The 17,999-nt window shown below is 43.4% G+C and overlaps 1 protein-coding gene across 1 annotated transcript in view; it reads right to left on the bottom strand.

The window, feature by feature from the left end:
* ADGRD2 (adhesion G protein-coupled receptor D2) overlaps positions 1–17,999 on the bottom strand; it is a 642,994-nt gene that overhangs the window by 545,057 nt on the left and 79,938 nt on the right. The window contains exons 5-7 of the mRNA XM_073639770.1: positions 15,154–15,789; positions 12,901–12,999; positions 11,425–11,510 (exon numbers count right to left, since the gene is read on the bottom strand). Coding sequence (XP_073495871.1) covers positions 11,425–11,510; positions 12,901–12,999; positions 15,154–15,789 — 821 coding nt within the window. The remainder of the gene's footprint in view (positions 1–11,424; positions 11,511–12,900; positions 13,000–15,153; positions 15,790–17,999) is intronic.

Raw genomic sequence — 17,999 nt, 5'->3', positions numbered from 1 at the left:
GAGACGGATAATACGAATGGTAACAAAAGAGCCCAGGATAACTTCTAAAGAGATTAAAGGTGAACTTCAAGCTCAAGGAACATCAGTGTCAGATCACACCATCCGTCGTTGTTTGATCCAAAGTGGACTTCATGAGAGACGATCAAGGAGAACACCATTGTTGAAAAAAAAATCATAAAAAAGCCAGACTGGAATTTGCCAAACTACATGTTGACAAGCCACAAAGCTTCTGGGAGAATGTCCTATGGACAGATGAAACAAAAATGGATGTTTTTGGCAAGGTACATCAGCACTATGTTCACAGACAGAAAAATGAAGCATATCAAGAAAAGAACACTGTCCCTACTGTGAAACATGGAGGAGGCTCTGTTATGTTCTGGGGCTGCTTTGCTGCATCTGGCACAGGGTGTCTTGAATCTGTGCAGGGTACAATGAAATCTCAAGACTATTAAGGGATTCTAGAGAGAAATGTGCTGCCCAGTGTCAGAAAGCTGGGTCATGGGTCAGTCGCAGGTCATGGGTCTTGCAACAGGATAATGACCCAAAACACACAGCTAAAAACACCCAAGAATGGCTAAGAGGAAAACATTGCACTATTCTGAAGTGGGCTTCTATGAGCCCTGACCTAAATCCTATTGAGCATCTTTGGAAAGAGCTGAAACATGCCGTCTGGAAAAGGCAACCTTCAAACACGAGACAACTGGAACAGTTTGCTCATGAGGAGTGGGCCAAAATACCTGTCGAGAGGTGCAGAAGTCTCATTGACAGTTACAGGAATTGTTTGATTGTAGTGATTGCCTCAAAAGGTTGTTCAACAAAATATTAAGTTAAGAAGAACCCTCATTTCTGTCCAGGCCGATTTCATCAGTTTAATTTTTTTTTTAAATTTTGTGGAAGCAGAAAAGCAATGTCTGACCTTCATTTGTTAATTTTCTTAGATTTTTAATTTATTATTACTTTTGTCAGATTCAAGTTATTTTTGTGACCAATATGGGTTTTTCTTTCATTAAACGTGGTCCAAACGTGCAGTTTTATTGCTTTTATAAAACTCCAAGGGATTCATAATCAAAATCGCCTCTTCTGGGAACAAAGGTATAACAGTAATTTTATCAAACAGGCACATATATGTAAGTGATGGCTCACCCAAAGAGATTACAGTCCTTTCTTCTAAAGCAAACTCTATACACAGAAGAGGTACGGTCCTACCAGTCTGCTCAGCTTACCTAGCCGACCCGTATAGTCTCCATTCAGAGAAAAACTGTGGTCTGTCTCTATCCCAGCTACAGCTCATATTTTGGCTGGTCACTCACCAGCTTCAACACACTAAACTCTACTCAACATTCAGCAAACTGACGCAGGGTGAATGCATTTACTGGTTCTTAGTCAAAGCTAGCCAAGTGCATCAAATTTAGACCTGCAGTGCTAGGATTTAACCAAGCACTACCTGGCTTTACTACATATCCCCCACCTCTGCCAACCCACAGTGTCTAAAGGGTTTTAAATTTATCCTAACGGGAGGCTCATGCCTGGCCAATTGCAGAAAACAATTATTGGCTCCTGGAGAGAACCATTTACATATTTCACACAGTGTTCTGATGCCTACAGATTACACACAGAGCTCTGCTACATGTATATTAAAAAGACACTCACTGCCTAAAACATGCAGCCAGTCTAGTATTACAAGCAAATAAAATGGTAAAATGGAGAGACAAAAGGCACAAATAGGGACTTATCTGATAACCAAGTGGTATAAAATATTATAGGTACGCTCATCTGATGGGGTTGAGACCGTCGAAACTCCTATAGAAGCATGTAAAGGCTGCAGCGGGACCACCAAGGATATACTTTGCAATAAATGAGGAATATGGTGATTCAGAGTCTGCACTTCCCAAGGTTCAAAGATACGACCACACACAAAGGTGAAGCATGAATGTGGCTTATTTTGTCAATGCGTTTCAAGGTTTTCAAACCACTTCATTAGGGCCAAACCACAATGATCATAGTACTATAAATACAATACTTGCACAAGTACCATACAGACTTGCAGACCCACAGTCTCACACACAGCTCTACTACACATGTCCTGACACTGTTCTGTGCTCCGTACACCACATCCTCCTCTCTAGCCAGTGAAAGGGAATTCACCATTTACAGCATGTGACCTTGTTACCATAGCCGACTCCTGGCGGCATACTGGACTACTGGGTGCTACAGCTTTAGCCCATCAGTCCCAGAACAAATGAAAATCTCAACCGATAAGTTTGAGGTCATTGTTCTGCTAGAAGACCCATGACCTAGGACGCGAACTCACCTGTGGCAAATAAGTGTGGGCAATATGAAAATCACACCTGAAACCAGATAAAAATAAAAATTGTGCGTAGTGCACTAAGCATGGATAACAAAAAGAGGAGAAGAGAACTGTTGAGGACTTGAGAACCAACATTGTTGAAAAATATCAACAATCTCAAGGTTACAAGTCCATCTCTAGAGATCTTGATGTTCCTTTGTCCACGGTGCTCAACATAATCAAGAAGTTTACAACCCATGGTACTGCAGCTAATCTCCCTTGATGTGGACGGCAAGGAAAAATTGATAAAAGGTTGCAATGCAGGATAGTCTGGGTGGTGGATAAGCAGTCCCAATCAAGCTTCAAAGAAATTCAAGCTGTCCTGCAGGCTCAGGAAGCATCAGTGTCACCGCAAACGATCCATCAACATTTGAATGAAATGAAACGCTATGGCAGGAGACCCAGGATGGTTTGGGGTTGTTTTGCTGCCTCTGGCACTCTGTGACTTGGCTGTGTGCAGGGCATCATGAAATCTGAAGATTACCAAAGGATTTTGGGTCACAATGTAGTGCCCAGTGTCAGAAAGCTGGGTTTGCGTACTAGGTCTTGGGTCTTCCAGCAGGACAATGACCCTTAACATACATCAAGAAGCCCCCAGAAATGGATGGAAACAAAGCTCTGGAGAGTTCTGAAGTGGCAGCAATGAGTCTGGATCTAAATCCCATTTAACACCTGTGGAGAGATCTTGAAATTGCTGTTGGGAGAAGACGCCGTCACATACGAGAGAACTGGAGCAGTTTGCAAAAGAAGAGTCCAAGATTCCAGCTGAGAGGTGTCAGAAGCTCGTTGATGGTTATAGAAAGCGATTGATTGAAGTTATTTATTCCAAAAGGTGTGCAACCACATATTAAGTTCAGGGTGCCAACAATTTTGTCCAGCCCATTTTTGTAGTTCTGTGTGAAATTATGTTTAATTTGCTTGTTTTTCTTGTTTTTTTTTGTGTTGTTCCAATACCCACAAAGGAAATAAACATGTGTATAAGAAAACATGTGTAATTGTGATCATTTTCTGGAACAATTTCCAGGGTGTGTGTGTGTGTGTGTGTGTGTATATGTATATATATATATATATATATATATATATATATATATATATATACATACACACAGTACAGACCAAAAGTTTGGACACACCTCATTTAAAGATTTTTCTGTATTTTCATGACTATGAAAATTGTACATTAACACTGAAGGCATCAAAACTATGAATTAACACATGTGGAATTTTATACTTAACAAAAAAAGTGTGAAACAACTGAAAATATGTCTTATATTCTAGGTTCTTCAAAGTAGCCACCTTTTGCTTTGATGACTGCTTTGCACACTCTTGGCATTCTCTTGATGAGCTTCAAGAGGTAGTCACCGGAAATGGTTTTCACTTCACAGGTGTGCCCTGTCAGGTTTAATAAGTGGGATTTCTTACCTTATAAATGGGGTTGGGACCATCAGTTGTGTTGTGCAGAAGTCTAGTGGATACATAGCGGATAGTCCTACTGAATAGACTGTTAGAATTTGTATTATGGCAAGAAAAAAGCAGCTAAGTAAAGAAAAACGAGTGGCCATCATTACTTTAAGAAATGAAGGTCAGTCAGTGCGAAAAATTGGGAAAACTTTGAAAGTGTCTCCAAGTGCAGTTGCAAAAACCATCAAGCGCTACAAAGAAACTGGCTCACTTGAGGACCGCTCCAGGAAAGGAAGACCAAGAGTCACCTCTGCTTCTGAGGATAAGTTTATCCGAGTCACCAGCCTCAGAAATCGCAGGTTAACAGCAGCTCAGATTAGAGACCAGGTCAATGCAACACAGAGATCTAGCAGCAGACAAATCTCTACAACAACTGTTAAGAGGAGACTTTGTGAAGCAGGCCTTCATGGTAATATAGCTGCTAGGAAACCACTGCTAAGGACAGGCAACAAGCAGAAGACACTTGTTTGGGCTAAAGTACACAAGGAACGTACATTAGACCAGTGGAGATATGTGCTTTGGTCTGATGAGACCAAATTTTAGATCTTTGGTTCCAACCACCGTGTCTTTGTGCGACACAGAAAAGGTGAACGGATGAACTCTACATGTCTGGTTCCCACCATGAAGCATGGAGGAGGAGGTGTGATGGTGTGGGGGTGCTTTGCTGGTGACACTGTTGGGGATTTACTCAAAATTGAAGGCATACTGACCCAGCATGGCTACCACAGCATCTTGCAGCGGCATGCTATTCCATCTGGTTTGCATTTAGTTGGACCATCATTTATTTTTCAACAGGACAATGACCCCAAACACACCTCCAGGCTGTATAAGGGCTATTTGACTAAGAGGGAGAGTGATGGGGTGCTACGCCAGATGACCTAGCCTCCACACTCACCAGACCTGAACCCAATCAAGATGGTTTGGGGTGAGCTGGACCGCAGAGTGAAGGCAAAAGGGCCAACAAGTGCTAAGCATCTCTGGGAACTCCTTCAAGATTGTTGGAAGACCATTTCCAGTGACTACTTCTTGAAGCTCATCAAGAGAATGCCAAGAGTGTGCAAAGCAGCCATCAAAGCTAAAGGTGGCTACTTTGAAGAACCTAGAATTTAAGACATATTTTCAGTTGTTTCACACTTTTTTGTTAAGTATATAATTCCACATGTATTCATTCATAGTTTTGATGCCTTCAGTGTGAATGTACAATTATCATAGTCATGAAAATACAGAAAAATCTTTAAATGAGGTGTGGCCTCCACATGCCTGTATGACCTCCCAAAAAGCCTGGGCATGCTCCTGTTGAGGTTGCGGATGGTCTCCTGTGGGATCTCCTCCCAGACCTGGACTAAAGCATCCGCCAACTCCTGGACAGTCTGTGGTGCAACGTGACGTTGGTGGATGGAGCGAGACATGATGTCCCAGATGTGCTCAATCGGATTCAGGTCTGGGAAACGGGCGAGCCACTCCATAGCTTCAATGCCTTAATCTTGCAGGAACTGCTGCCACACTCCAACCACATGAGGTCTGGCATTGTCCTGCATTAGGAGGAACCCAGGGCCAACCGCACCAGCACATGCTCTCACAAGGGGTCTGAGGATGTCATCTCGGTAACTAATGGCAGTCAGGCTACCTCTGGCGAGCACATGGAGGGCTGTGTGGCCCTCCAAAGAAATGCCACCCCACACCATTACTGACCCACTGCCAAACCGGTCATGCTGAAGGATGTTGCAGGCAGCAGATCGCTCTCCACGGCGTCTCCAGACTCTGTCACGTCTGTCACATGTGCTCAGTGTGAACCTGCTTTCATCTGTGAAGAGCACAGGGCACCAGTGGCGATTTTGCCAATCCTGGTGTTCAGTGGCAAATGGCAAGCGTCCTGCACTGTGTTGGGCTGTGAGCACAACCCCCATCTGTGGACTTTGGGCCCTCACACCACCCTCATGGAGTCTGTTTCTAACCGTTTGTGCAGACACATGCACATGTGTGGCCTGCTGGAGGTCATTTTGCAGGGCTCTGGCAGTGCTCCTCCTGTTCCTTCTTGCACAAAGGCGGAGGAAGCGGTCCTGCTGCTGGGTTGTTGCCCTCCTATGGCCCCCTCCACGTCTCCTGGTGTACTGGCCAGTCTCCTGGTAGCGCCTCCAGCCTCTGGACACTACGCTGACAGACACAGCAAACCTTCTTGCCACAGTTCGCATTGATGTGCCTTCCTGGATGAGCTGCACTACCTGAGCAACTTCTGTGGGGTGTAGAGTCCGTCTCATGCTACCACGAGTGTGAAAGCACAACCAACATTCAAAAGTGACCAAAACATCAGCCAGAAAGCATTGGTACTGACATGTGGTCTGTGGTCCCCACCTGCAGAACCACTCCTTTATTGAGGGTGTCTTGATAATTGCCAATAATTTCCATCTATTGTCTATTCCATTTGCACAACAGCATGTGAAATTGATTGTCAATCAGTGTTTCTTCCTAAGTGGACAGTTTGATTTCACAGAAGTTTGATTTACTTGGAGTTATATTCTGTTGTTTAAGTGTTCCCTTTATTTTTTAAGCAGTGTATGTGTATATATATATATATATATATATATATATATATATATATATATATATATATATATATATATATATATATATATATATATATATATATATATATATATATATATATATATATATATATATATATATATACATATATATATATACATATATATATATACATACATACATACTAGATGGAGACCCGATGCTATTGACGCGCCCCCTGGGCTGTGGGGTACTCGGTAGCCGGGCCGGTCGTTGCTAGGGGAGATGTCACAGTGGCGGTGACCCGGTCCGTGATCCAGGGCGGTCAATTAAAGGGGGGGGGGGGTTTAAAGAAAGGGATTATAGTTTTTATGAAATGTTCATGACGCCACCTGTGGTATGCGGCTATGTGGAGCTGCCGCTGCGGTGCAGGTCCTCTGGAGCTGTTGTTAATGCAGCAGAGTTGGTTTAGCTCTCCACAGGTAGAGCTTAGCTCCAGGGCAGTGTAGTGGGGATGTCATATATGTTGCTGTTACAGTGTAGTGCAGGCAGGTGATGGGCAAGCAATTATTCACAGAGACCGTGGGGTGCAGTCTTCAGGGTTTTACTCACAGTTTACCAAGATTCCAGGTTACAGTTACCGGTGTATAATCTCCCAAGTCATCCTGTGTCTACTCAGTGAGGGGTTCAGCAACTCTCACGTCTCTCAGGAGTACTTAAACGGGACCCCGTTCTGTGTGCCTTTTCTGGTCGACTTCCTGCGCTGGCTCTCACGCTCCTGCCCTGCGCCTCACACCCTGTATCCCAAGCCAGTGACCACGGACCTTGTCGGGCGACATCTTCTCTGTCCCCTGGGTCCTCTATGGCCACCTTTTCGGCGATTTAGATGTGGCTGCTGGCTGCAGCACCTGAAATGCTGCACCCTCCGGTTATCTAGCTGAGACTTGAAGAACTCTACTAGTTTAGGGGCCGGTCCCCTCTCTGCGGCCTGATCCCTCCACGTCCTGGTAGATTCGGGCGCACGGGTGGCATCCGCTCTGCCCGGGCCCCTGGGATCCTTTCTGTTCTGGAGTCTTCCTTTCTGCTCCTCTCCTCTCTTCAGTCTGTCCTGGGCCTCTCTCACTAGGCCCTCTTCCCTGAGCAGAGCTCCAGCTCCCAACGCTCTCTCTCAGACTGTCTGACTGACTGACCTCTTCACTTCTTCTCCACTGACTGACTACACACCCAAGATGGCTTCCCCTTTTTATATCCTCCTTCTCAAGTGCTCCCCTGATCTTCTTCCTCCACTCACACACACTACATGGTTCCCCCTCTCTTGGTTCCCCCCACTCCAGCCAGGGTCAGGGCCCAGCAGCGCAGCAGTGCATCTTGCCCCTCCTGATGTTCTGGAGTAGTGTAGTGTTGGATGCAGGTGTTTGGGTCCCGGGCAGTACTCCATCCTTACCTGAGAGTGAGATACCACACCTCTGGGTAAGATGCAGTACCTCTGTGGCGACTGAACCCACAGGGGCGCCACACTATCGCATCGGGAGGGTGGTAATGTCATGATGGGGGCAGGCTTTGCAGCGTTGAGAATCTCTCCCCTCCATGTGCTCACCCACCTATACACTCTCTCTTTCTCCCATGTGCTGACTTCTCCCGTCTGTGCTCTCTTCTTTGACCTGTCTACCCCATGTGCTGTGCCCCTTGTCTGCTGTCTCTCTCCTTCCTGAGCTTTGTTCTCCCCTCATGTGCTGTCCCGTTTGAGCTGTCTCCCCCCTGTTCTCTGTCTCTCTCCCCCATCTGCTGTCTTCTCCTCTCATGTGATCTCTTCTTTGACCTGTCTACCCCATGTGCTCTCCCCCCTTGTCTGCTCTCTCTCCACCCCTGTGCTGTCTTCTTCCCTCATGTGTTCTCTCATTTGAGCTGTCTCCTCGCGCAGTAAATCACACAGCCACCATCTTTGTGCAGGCAGAGAGCGGCGGTCACATTAAAACTGCGCATGCGCTCCTCCTGTACAAAGATGGCGGCGGTCAGTGAATCATTCGGCTGATCCCGGCGGTGGCATGTACGGCGTGTTCGCAATGGTGTTCCACTGGTGGTACCGCTGTGTGTGTATGTGCTGCGTATGGCGTATACAGTGTGTGTGTGTGTGTTGTGTACGGCGTATACAGTGTGTGTGTATGTGGTGTGCATGGCATATACAGTGTGTGTGTGGTGCGTACGGCGTATACAGTGTGTGTGTGGGGGGGGTGCGTACGGCGTATACAGTGTGTGTGCATGTGGTGTGTACAGCATATAGAGTGTGTGGTGCGTACGGCGTATACAGTGTGTGTGTGTGGTGCGTACGGCGTATACAGTGTGTGTGGTGCGTACGGCGTATACAGTATGTGTGGTGCGCACGGCGTATACAGTGTGTGTGTGGTGCGTACGGAGTATATAGTGTGTGTGTGTGGTGCGTACAGCATATACAGTGTGTGTGTGTGTGGTGTGTACAGCATATAGAGTGTATGTGTGTGGTGCATACAGCATATAGAGTGTGTGTGTGTGGTGCGTACGGCATATACAGTGTGTGTGTGGTGCGTACGGCATATACAGTGTGTGTGTGGTGCGTACAGTGTATACAGCGTGTGCGTGTGTGTGTGGTGTGACAGTCTTCCTCTGGTGGTACCGCACAAGAGGTTGCTACTACCAGCGGTTTCCATAGTGAGACACCCATCACTTGGGTGTCCCAATATGGCGGTCAGTGAACTTCTGCCGCTTGGAACTCTGGGATCCGGACACATCTGGACAGAACAGGATGTGAAGACATTACAAGGTAAGTATATATTAGATATAAACAGTACAGACCAAAAGTTTGGACACACCTTCTCATTTAAAGATTTTTCTGTATTTTCATGACTTTGAAAATTGTACATTCACACTGAAGGCATCAAAACTATGAATTAACACATGTGGAATTATATACTTAACAAAAAAGTGTGAAACAACTGAAAATATGTCTTATATTCTAGGTTCTTCAAAGTAGCCACCTTTTGCTTTGATGACTGCTTTGCACACTCTTGACATTCTCTTGATGCGCTTCAAGAGAAAGTCACCGGAAATGGTTTTCACTTCACAGGTGTGCCTTGTCAGGTTTAATAAGTGGGATTTCTTGCCTTATAAATGGGGTTGGGACCATCAGTTGTGTTGTGCAGTAGTCAGGTGGATACACAGCTGATAGTCCTACTGAATAGACCGTTAGAATTTGTATTATGGCAAGAAAAAAAGCAGCTAAGTAAAGAAAAATGAGTGGCCATCATTACTTTAAGAAATGAAGGTCAGTCAGTGCGAAAAATTGGGAAAACTTTGAAAGTGTCCCCAAGTGCAGTTGCAAAAACCATCAAGCGCTACAAAGAAACTAGCTCACATGAGGACCGCCCCAGGAAAGGAAGACCAAGAGTCACCTCTGCTTCTGAGAATAAGTTTATCGCAGTCACCAGCCTCAGAAATCGCAGGTTAACAGCAGCGCAGAATAGAGACCAGGTCAATGCCACATAGAGTTCTAGCAGCAGACACATCTCTTCAACAACTGTTAAGAGGAGACTTTGTGCAGCCGGCCTTCAAGGTAAAATAGCTGCTAGGAAACCACTGCTAAGGACAGGCAACAAGCAGAAGAGACTTGTTTGGGCTAAAGTACACAAGGAATGGACATTAGACCAGTGGAAATCTGTGCTTTGGTCTGATGAGTCCAAATTTGAGATCTTTGGTTCCAACCACCGTGTCTTTGTGCGACGCAGAAAAGGTGAACGGATGGACTCTACATGCCTGGTTCCCACCGTGAAGCATGGAGGAGGAGGTATGATGGTGTGGGGGTGCTTTGCTGGTGACGCTGTTGGGGATTTATTCAAAATTGAAGGCATACTGAACCAGTATGGCTACCACAGCATCTTGCAGCGGCATGCTATTCCATCCGGTTTGCGTTTAGTTGGACCATCATTTATTTTTCAACAGGACAATGACCCCAAACACACCTCCAGGCTGTGTAAGGGCTATTTGACCAAGAAGGAGAGTGATGGGGTGCTACGCCAGATGACCTGGCCTCCACAGTCACCAGACCTGAACCCAATCGAGATGGTTTGGGGTGAGCTGGACCGCAGAGTGAAGGCAAAAGGGCCAACAAGTGCTAAGCATCTCTGGGAACTCCTTCAAGATTGTTGAAGACCATTACCGGTGACTACCTCTTGAAGCTCATCAAGAGAATGCCAAGAGTGTGCAAAGCAGTCATCAAAGCAAAAGGTGGCTACTTTGAAGAACCTAGAATATAAGACATATTTTCAGTTGTTTCACACTTTTTTGTTAAGTATATAATTCCACATGTGTTAATTCATAGTTTTGATGCCTTCAGTGTGAATGTACAATTTTCATAGTCATGAAAATTCAGAAAAATCTTTAAATGAGAAGGTGTGTCCAAACTTTTGGTCTATACTGTATATATATATATATATAAAATTACAGTCATGGCAAAAGGTTGTTTTTTTAGACTGGTTTGCGTAATCCTATACACTACAACTTCCCAATTCCTGGGTGTGGGAGGGGACAGAGAAGGGCTGATTCAGGATATCTGTAAATCATGTGGCCCCGATGTCTTCACCATTAGAAGTAATCTGGGAAGCAGGGATAGCTAGGGCGCCCCTTGCTTTAGGTAGAGGGAAGTAGCCCCCCACATAGCTCCAGGATATCTTGCCACTGTGCCGTGATGACATAACCTTTAATGTTTGTTTTTACATTTTTTGTCACGTTGATATATAAAATCAGATTTCTCCATCACTTGTCATAAAATAATCTAACAAGAGTCAAGTAGGAGCTAGTAGCGTCCTGCTCCTGAGAGTGTCAAGGAATTCTTGAAGCTACATAATGTGTTAGTTTTGTAATTTCAGAAACTGTAGCTGATATATTAAGTTATTTTTAAATCATTGAGACCCCTTAAGCCCTCAAGGGTAATATTGTAGTATGCCACAACAATCCATGCCATTACAATAGAGGGTCGCTAATCATTTTGGTGACTGCTAGATCTGTAAATGCTGAAAAACTAGAACCAACAATGGAAAATGAATGACAAAACAAAAACTCACCACACTTCGGTTTGCCATCATATTTATTCTGTTAGCAAAAGTTTGTTCATGACTCGTTTTGGTATTTTGAAACTGCTTAAAGACCTCTAGGGAAAAAAAACAAGGATTTCGATAAGGGAAAGTGCTATGCAGTCTGTCTACCCAAATAAATCCACGGTTTACGGTACATGTAAAACATAATAAATCCAATCATCTGAATCCACATTAATTGCAGAATTATCAAAAAATTAGATTAGAATCTGAGGAACAGTATTTTTACAAGGCAAAAAAACACTATTCTTAGATTTTGAGGATGTAATTAATCCAAAAAAATTATGCAAGGTTAGGAAAGTGAATCTCTCAAAACAAAGCAAAAAAAAATTATGGACATTTTTTTATGTCAGGTTGCACAGTGACATTGGACAGGCATCAACAATCTTCAAAGAAGCTGCTCAACCTAAAGTATTTCTTCTGAACAGCAAAGACAATAAGGCTGTGTGCCCACTATGCGTTTTATAACAGTTTCCACAGCGGCAATTCCGCTGCAGAAACGCTTAAAAAACGCTTTGCAGAAGGTCTGCTATGGTCCCCAATGACAATTCGCATGTGCTGTGCACATGCTGCGGAAATTTCCGCTGCGGATTATCATTGCGTAAAAATCCGCAGCATTACGAATTATTTTGCGTAATCGCAGCGTTTTTGCCGCCATTGACTTGCATTGAATCGCTTAATATCCGCATGACTACATGTGCACATGCGGATATTAAGTGATTCAATGTGCGGATGGTACCCGGGTCTGGAGAAGAGGAGACTCTCATCCAGACCCGGGTACCATAGTACCTGTAAAAAAAAAAAGAATTTAAAATAAAAAAATACATTATGCTCACCTTCTGATGGCCCTCGGTCTCGATAGCGATGCGTCCTGGCTTCCCGGCGGCTCGCGATGGTCTAAAAGGACCTTCTATGACGTCATTTTGTCATGTGACAGGTCACGCGACCGCTGATGTTGACGGTTGCGTGACCTGTCACATGACTAAAATGACGTCATGGAAGGTCCTTTTAGACCACCGCGTGCCGCCCAACACACCGGACGCACCGGAGGAGACCGGGGGCCATCGGAAGGTGAGTATAATGTTTATTTTTTATTTTTTACCATTCTTTTACTATAACTTGGTCACACTATATAAATCCATGCCAGTTGCATGGATTTATATAGTGTGACCAAGTTGTCAAGCACTTTCCAAGTGATGCTAAAATCGCTTGAAAAGCGCTTGTCAACCCGCATGCGGAAATGCATGTGAAGAACGCTTCACTTCCGCTTGTCACTGGCAGGAAAAACGCATGTACAATCCGCATGTACAATCCGCACGTACAATCCGCACGTACAATCCGCATGCGTTTTTTCTGCCAGGGAGATGCAGAAACGCTAAGGAAAAATCCGGAGCATTTCTGCATCGTGGGCACATAGCCTAACCTTTATAAAATCTATAATTTTACCTTTTTGGTGATTGCAGACAAATGGTAATTCAGTCCAACAAGTTGTGTAGTTGGTGTCACCGTCTCGGTTTTGCAGAATTCGACATTTTGCAGAATCTCCTACATGCCGGAAAAGAAAAAAAAACAATTACAAGGGCAAATCTTCTGTAAAATATCACATTAATATGACAGATTTAATGGCAGCACACTACAGCAGTTTTCTTAGTAGCCAAACAGCACAAAAAATTCTTCAAGGTACTAGAAGCATTGAAAGAATTCATATTACATACACTGGGCTTAAAACCAGTCTAGACACCCCTGTTAAGATGCCAAATTGTCTTCATGGGAAAAAAAATCATACCAAGAATCATTTTATAACTTTTTCCACCTTTGTCAACCATAATCTGAACAAATCCATTGAGAAACAAACAAATCATTTTGAAGGGGAAAATAAAAACAACAAAAGTAAAATAATCTGGTTGCATAAGTGTGAACATTGTTTTATAATTGGGGATGTGGTAGTGTTGAGAATTTGTGAATTACATGTAAACGCCCGGTAATAGTAGTCAATATACATTTGCCATCATTTACAGTGATTTTGATTAACCCTATATAAGGTTTAGCTGTTCTAGTAGGGTTTTCTTGACACTTTCCGAGTTGCATTTTACAGCAAAAGCCATGGTCTGTAAACAGTTTACAACACAGCAAAGGGATCTCATTGTTGAAAGTTATCAGTCAGGAGACGAGTCTAAAAATTTTCTAAGCCATTAGATGTACCATGAAACACTTACGACATCAAGAAATCGCTTACATTTGGCACAACAATGACATTACCTAAAACTGGACATCAATTAAAAATTCTTGAAAGAAGACGAGAATAAAATAGGTTGGGAGGAAACAGAGGCCTAAAGCAACATTAAAGTATCTGAAAGAATTTCTGGCAAGTACTGGTTGTGTATTATATATGACAACAATCATTCCTATGTGTAATCTGTGGGATAGGGTGCAAGACAAAAGCCTTTTCTTACAAACAAAAACAATCAAACCAGCTTTGTTTTCCCAAATCTACAACAAGTCTGCAAAAGTGTGGAAAACGTGTTTTTTTTTTCAAAGCCAACATTGTCCATCACCAAAAGAACACCATACCCAAGGTGAAGCATGGTGGAGACAGCATTATGATTTGTGGCTGTTTTTCGGTGGCTGGAATTAGGGCTTTAGTTAAGGTGGAGGGAATTATGAACAGTTCCAAATATCAATTAATGCAGAATCAAAACCTTCAGACCTCTCCTAAAAAGGTGAAGAGAAATTTCACCTTTTAGAATGACGACCCCGAGCATTGCTCCAAATCAACATAAGAATGGCTCTGCCAGAAGAAGGTCACACTTTTAAAATGACTGAGTGTCTCTCAGCTGACAGGGAAGCTGCTGCCAGCTAATTATTTTCACCACAGTGGCCAATACAGGGAAGAGTACCTTTATAGCATGCTATACAAATCTGCAAGTGCCGCACCTGGTACTGCAGCTCAGTTTCATCCTACTGATTGTGACTGAGCTGCAATAGTGTACCATGTAACAGAGGGTAGACTAAAGAGTATTTTCTCTGGGAAAGAATTAGATGGTGCATGGGACTTTGGCTGGGTTGTGCAATGCAATCCTGTGAGTAGATTTAGAAATATTTTAAAGGGACTGTCAGCACAGAAAGATTGTTCAAACCAATGCTTGGTACATCATGGCGGGACCAACCATTTAAGTATACCTTCCCATTTGCTTGGTTTCCATCCATCTCCACCTTTCTCTGGCCCTATGAAACCAGAGCTGCCAATCAAAGAGGAGGGGAAAGTAGAGAGAGGGAAAAGAAGCAGGTGTGAAGGTATAGTTGAATGAAGCCCAAGTGTTCAGAGACCACAATACTCACACCAATTTAGAGATTAAACTATTCACTCCAGTTGAGAAGCCGCTTGTTGGTCAATAATTCAGGAGTGGGACCCCTCCAATATGACATTGATGGCCTATTTAAAAGGCAGGCCATCAAAATCATGTTTTCAGAATACCGGCCAAAACTCTTGTAACGAAACATGTATCTGTGTTGGCTTAACATAATCAGAACAAGATTTTACCCCGAATATTCCTATTCACTGACTGCAAGCAGAGATCATGAAAATGGAGTGTATTTAAAAGTTAAGCAACTAAAGCTGAAAACAAGAAAACTCAGACTGCCTAAAATTCCCTTTTAGAAAGCATAATTACTTCCCCAACCCCACAGGCTCCCTCATACCTGAACAGACAGAGTTCAACACCAGCTTTTTCAGTGTAGGCTCAATTTCCAGTTTGTGGGTGTTCCATCCAAATACAATGTCCTGCTCCAGCTTATGACATAGTGACAGCCTTTGTATCTGGTCCCGACTGAGAACCTTCGCCCAAACATTGAGACCAGTGATATTACCACTAAAAGATTCCTTTTCTTTAAATGTCCCACCATAAGAGTCTTGATCCTGTCCAATGATAAAGATGCCCCCCATGATGATGTCCTCTGATGCAGAGATCTTGGAGGAGACTTTCCATTCACCATCCGCATATAGACTCATTGTTTCATTCCGTCTTTGCCAAATTATGCAGATGTGATGCCACTGCCCATCATTAGAGAATATAGAAGAAAACCCTGAATGTTGGCCATGAATTATGACCGCAAACCGAACAAACCCATCCTCATCACTCATCCCACGCAGCTGAAACTCATTGATGAACTTCTTCACTGCATATGAGAAGACCGTTTCAAAATCTTTGCTAGTGTTATCCCACTGTATATGGGCACAAACTGTGACTTCATGAAAAGATGGGAAGGTTACCATTAACTTGGCATATTTTGTATCTGTTCTCTGCTCAAAAACCAAAGCAGTAAGTGGCCGCAGCTCTAAAAGGAGAAGCAAAAAACAGTAAGTACATGCAAGTCTCAGAGTACATTACCACATGTCACATCTCGCAACAGAAAAAAAAAGCAAAAATTTTGCCGTGGAAAATGGTGCAGATGGTCCACATATTACACCTTTTGCAATGTGATTTTAAAACCTTAACGCTGGATAGAATATACACCTCTTGATTCCAACACATGGAATATAAGTATACACCCCCCCTACGGTCACTGCTAACTTCACGATAACTCAAGAAAGACTATTAGCTGCCACCACCAGTCGGGTTTTATACAGACTGACTGGAGGCCTGGTTCTGGTTCTGGTAGCGTATGGCTTCGGGGTGCAGCTAACAGAACAAAAGGAACAGAACTATTAATTTTTTTATTTACTCTAGAACGATAGGCAGTGTTTGTATATTTTTATAAAGTATTTTACAAAGGGGACAAAACTATACAGAATAAACAGCTACATAAAATAAAGCGATAAACCAAGAAAACTTAGTAAACCTGATGTCATAGCAATGGCTTCAGATTTAGGGAGGAAGGCTCTCCAGGAAAAATGGACAGCACCTATAGTAAACTGTGCCTCCACGTACTGACAACGCCCAAAAGTGGCATTTGCTTTTTATTAGCTTTTATGTTACACCCACACACCTCCCCTTCATGACTCCATACAGGGTTGGGCTTGGGCTGTGGCTTCAGTATGGGAAAATTATGAGATTCCCTAAATGGACTATATCTTTGCTGCAGAGAGGCACATGTGCTCGATATCAACATCATGATTTTATCTTTACATAGACACCAAATCAGGTGTAGCCTTGTCTATCAGGTCCGTATTCAATTGACAGGATTCTGGTGATCGCTCAGGGACTTGAAACCATGCTTTGCATTTGCCACTTTATCACGTTTCCGAAAATATGATTTTCCTATCTATTGGATCGATGCAGTTTATGCAAAACTCCCTTCTTAATTTCTTGTAAACACACAAAGGACTTCCAGATCTTTATGTTTCTTAAACACTTATCTCGGTCGTAAATCTAATCCACATTCCTGAATTAGGGCCTCACATCTGTTTAGCCTTCGGAGTATCCATGGTTACCTAATTCCAAAGGATGGGGTCAACTGCATAGAGTGCAAGCTCTTCGCTCTCCTCTCTGTAAGCATTTTACTTTTCTCCATGACACTGGACTTGTCTTTGAAAAAGCTACATACGCATATAATTCGTTTGAGAGGTGAAATCCAGCTGCTAGAGTCCCTTTAAATACAATTCTCAACATTGAAATTGTAGCACCAACAATGAAAAGTCGTGTATTTTTGGAAATCACAGAATATGCAAATTATGAAATGGAAACAAAATTTTAAAAACCTCATTTTATTCAGTATTTAGTAATAGCGCCACGTGCAGAAATCCTCGCACTTACACACCTCGGCCACTAACAATGAGGTTATGAGAAATGAGAAACTACAGACCTATCTCTAATCTTCCTTTCATCTCTAAACTCCTGGAACGCTTGGTCCACTCCCGTCTAATCCGCTATCTCTCAGATAACTCTCTCCTCGACCCTCTACAATCTGGTTTCAGCTCTTTACACTCCACTGAAACTGCCCTCACTAAAGTCTCTAATGACCTACTAACAGCCAAATCCAAAGGTCACTGCTCCTCCTACCTCTCTGACCGCTCTTTTACTGTATCTCTTGCCGGCTCCTCTTCCTCTCCTCATCCCCTTACTATCGGGGTTCCGCAGGGCTCAGTCCTAGGCCCCCTCCTCTTCTCTCTATACACTGCCCCTATTGGACAAACGATCAGCAGATTTGGGTTCCAGTATCACCTCTATGCTGACGACACCCAATTATACACTTCTTCCCCTGACATCACCCCTACCCTAATACAAAATACCAAGGATTGTTTGTCTGCTGTGTCTAGCATCATGTCCTCCCTCTATCTTAAACTGAATCTCTCCAAAACTCAACTTCTTGTGTTTCCCCCCTCTACTAACCTAACTCTACCTAACATCGAAATTACCTTGGAGGGTTCAACCATAACTCCCAAGCAGCACGCCCGCTGCCTTGGGGTCATATTCGACACTAACCTTTCCTTTACTCCCTATATCCGATCACTCACTCGCTCTTGTCACCTGTAACTTAAAAACATCTCCAGAATCCGATCTTTTCTCACTTTTGAAACTGCTAAAACTCTTACTGTCGCTCTTATT

Source organism: Phyllobates terribilis, unplaced genomic scaffold (genome assembly GCF_046119375.1).
Source record: "Phyllobates terribilis strain yellow unplaced genomic scaffold, ASM4611937v1 Scaffold_7__3_contigs__length_470593459, whole genome shotgun sequence".
In the NCBI taxonomy this organism is placed as follows: Eukaryota; Metazoa; Chordata; class Amphibia; order Anura; family Dendrobatidae; genus Phyllobates; species Phyllobates terribilis.
Note: the sequence above shows the minus strand (reverse complement) of the source record. Positions and strands in the feature narration are given on the sequence as shown.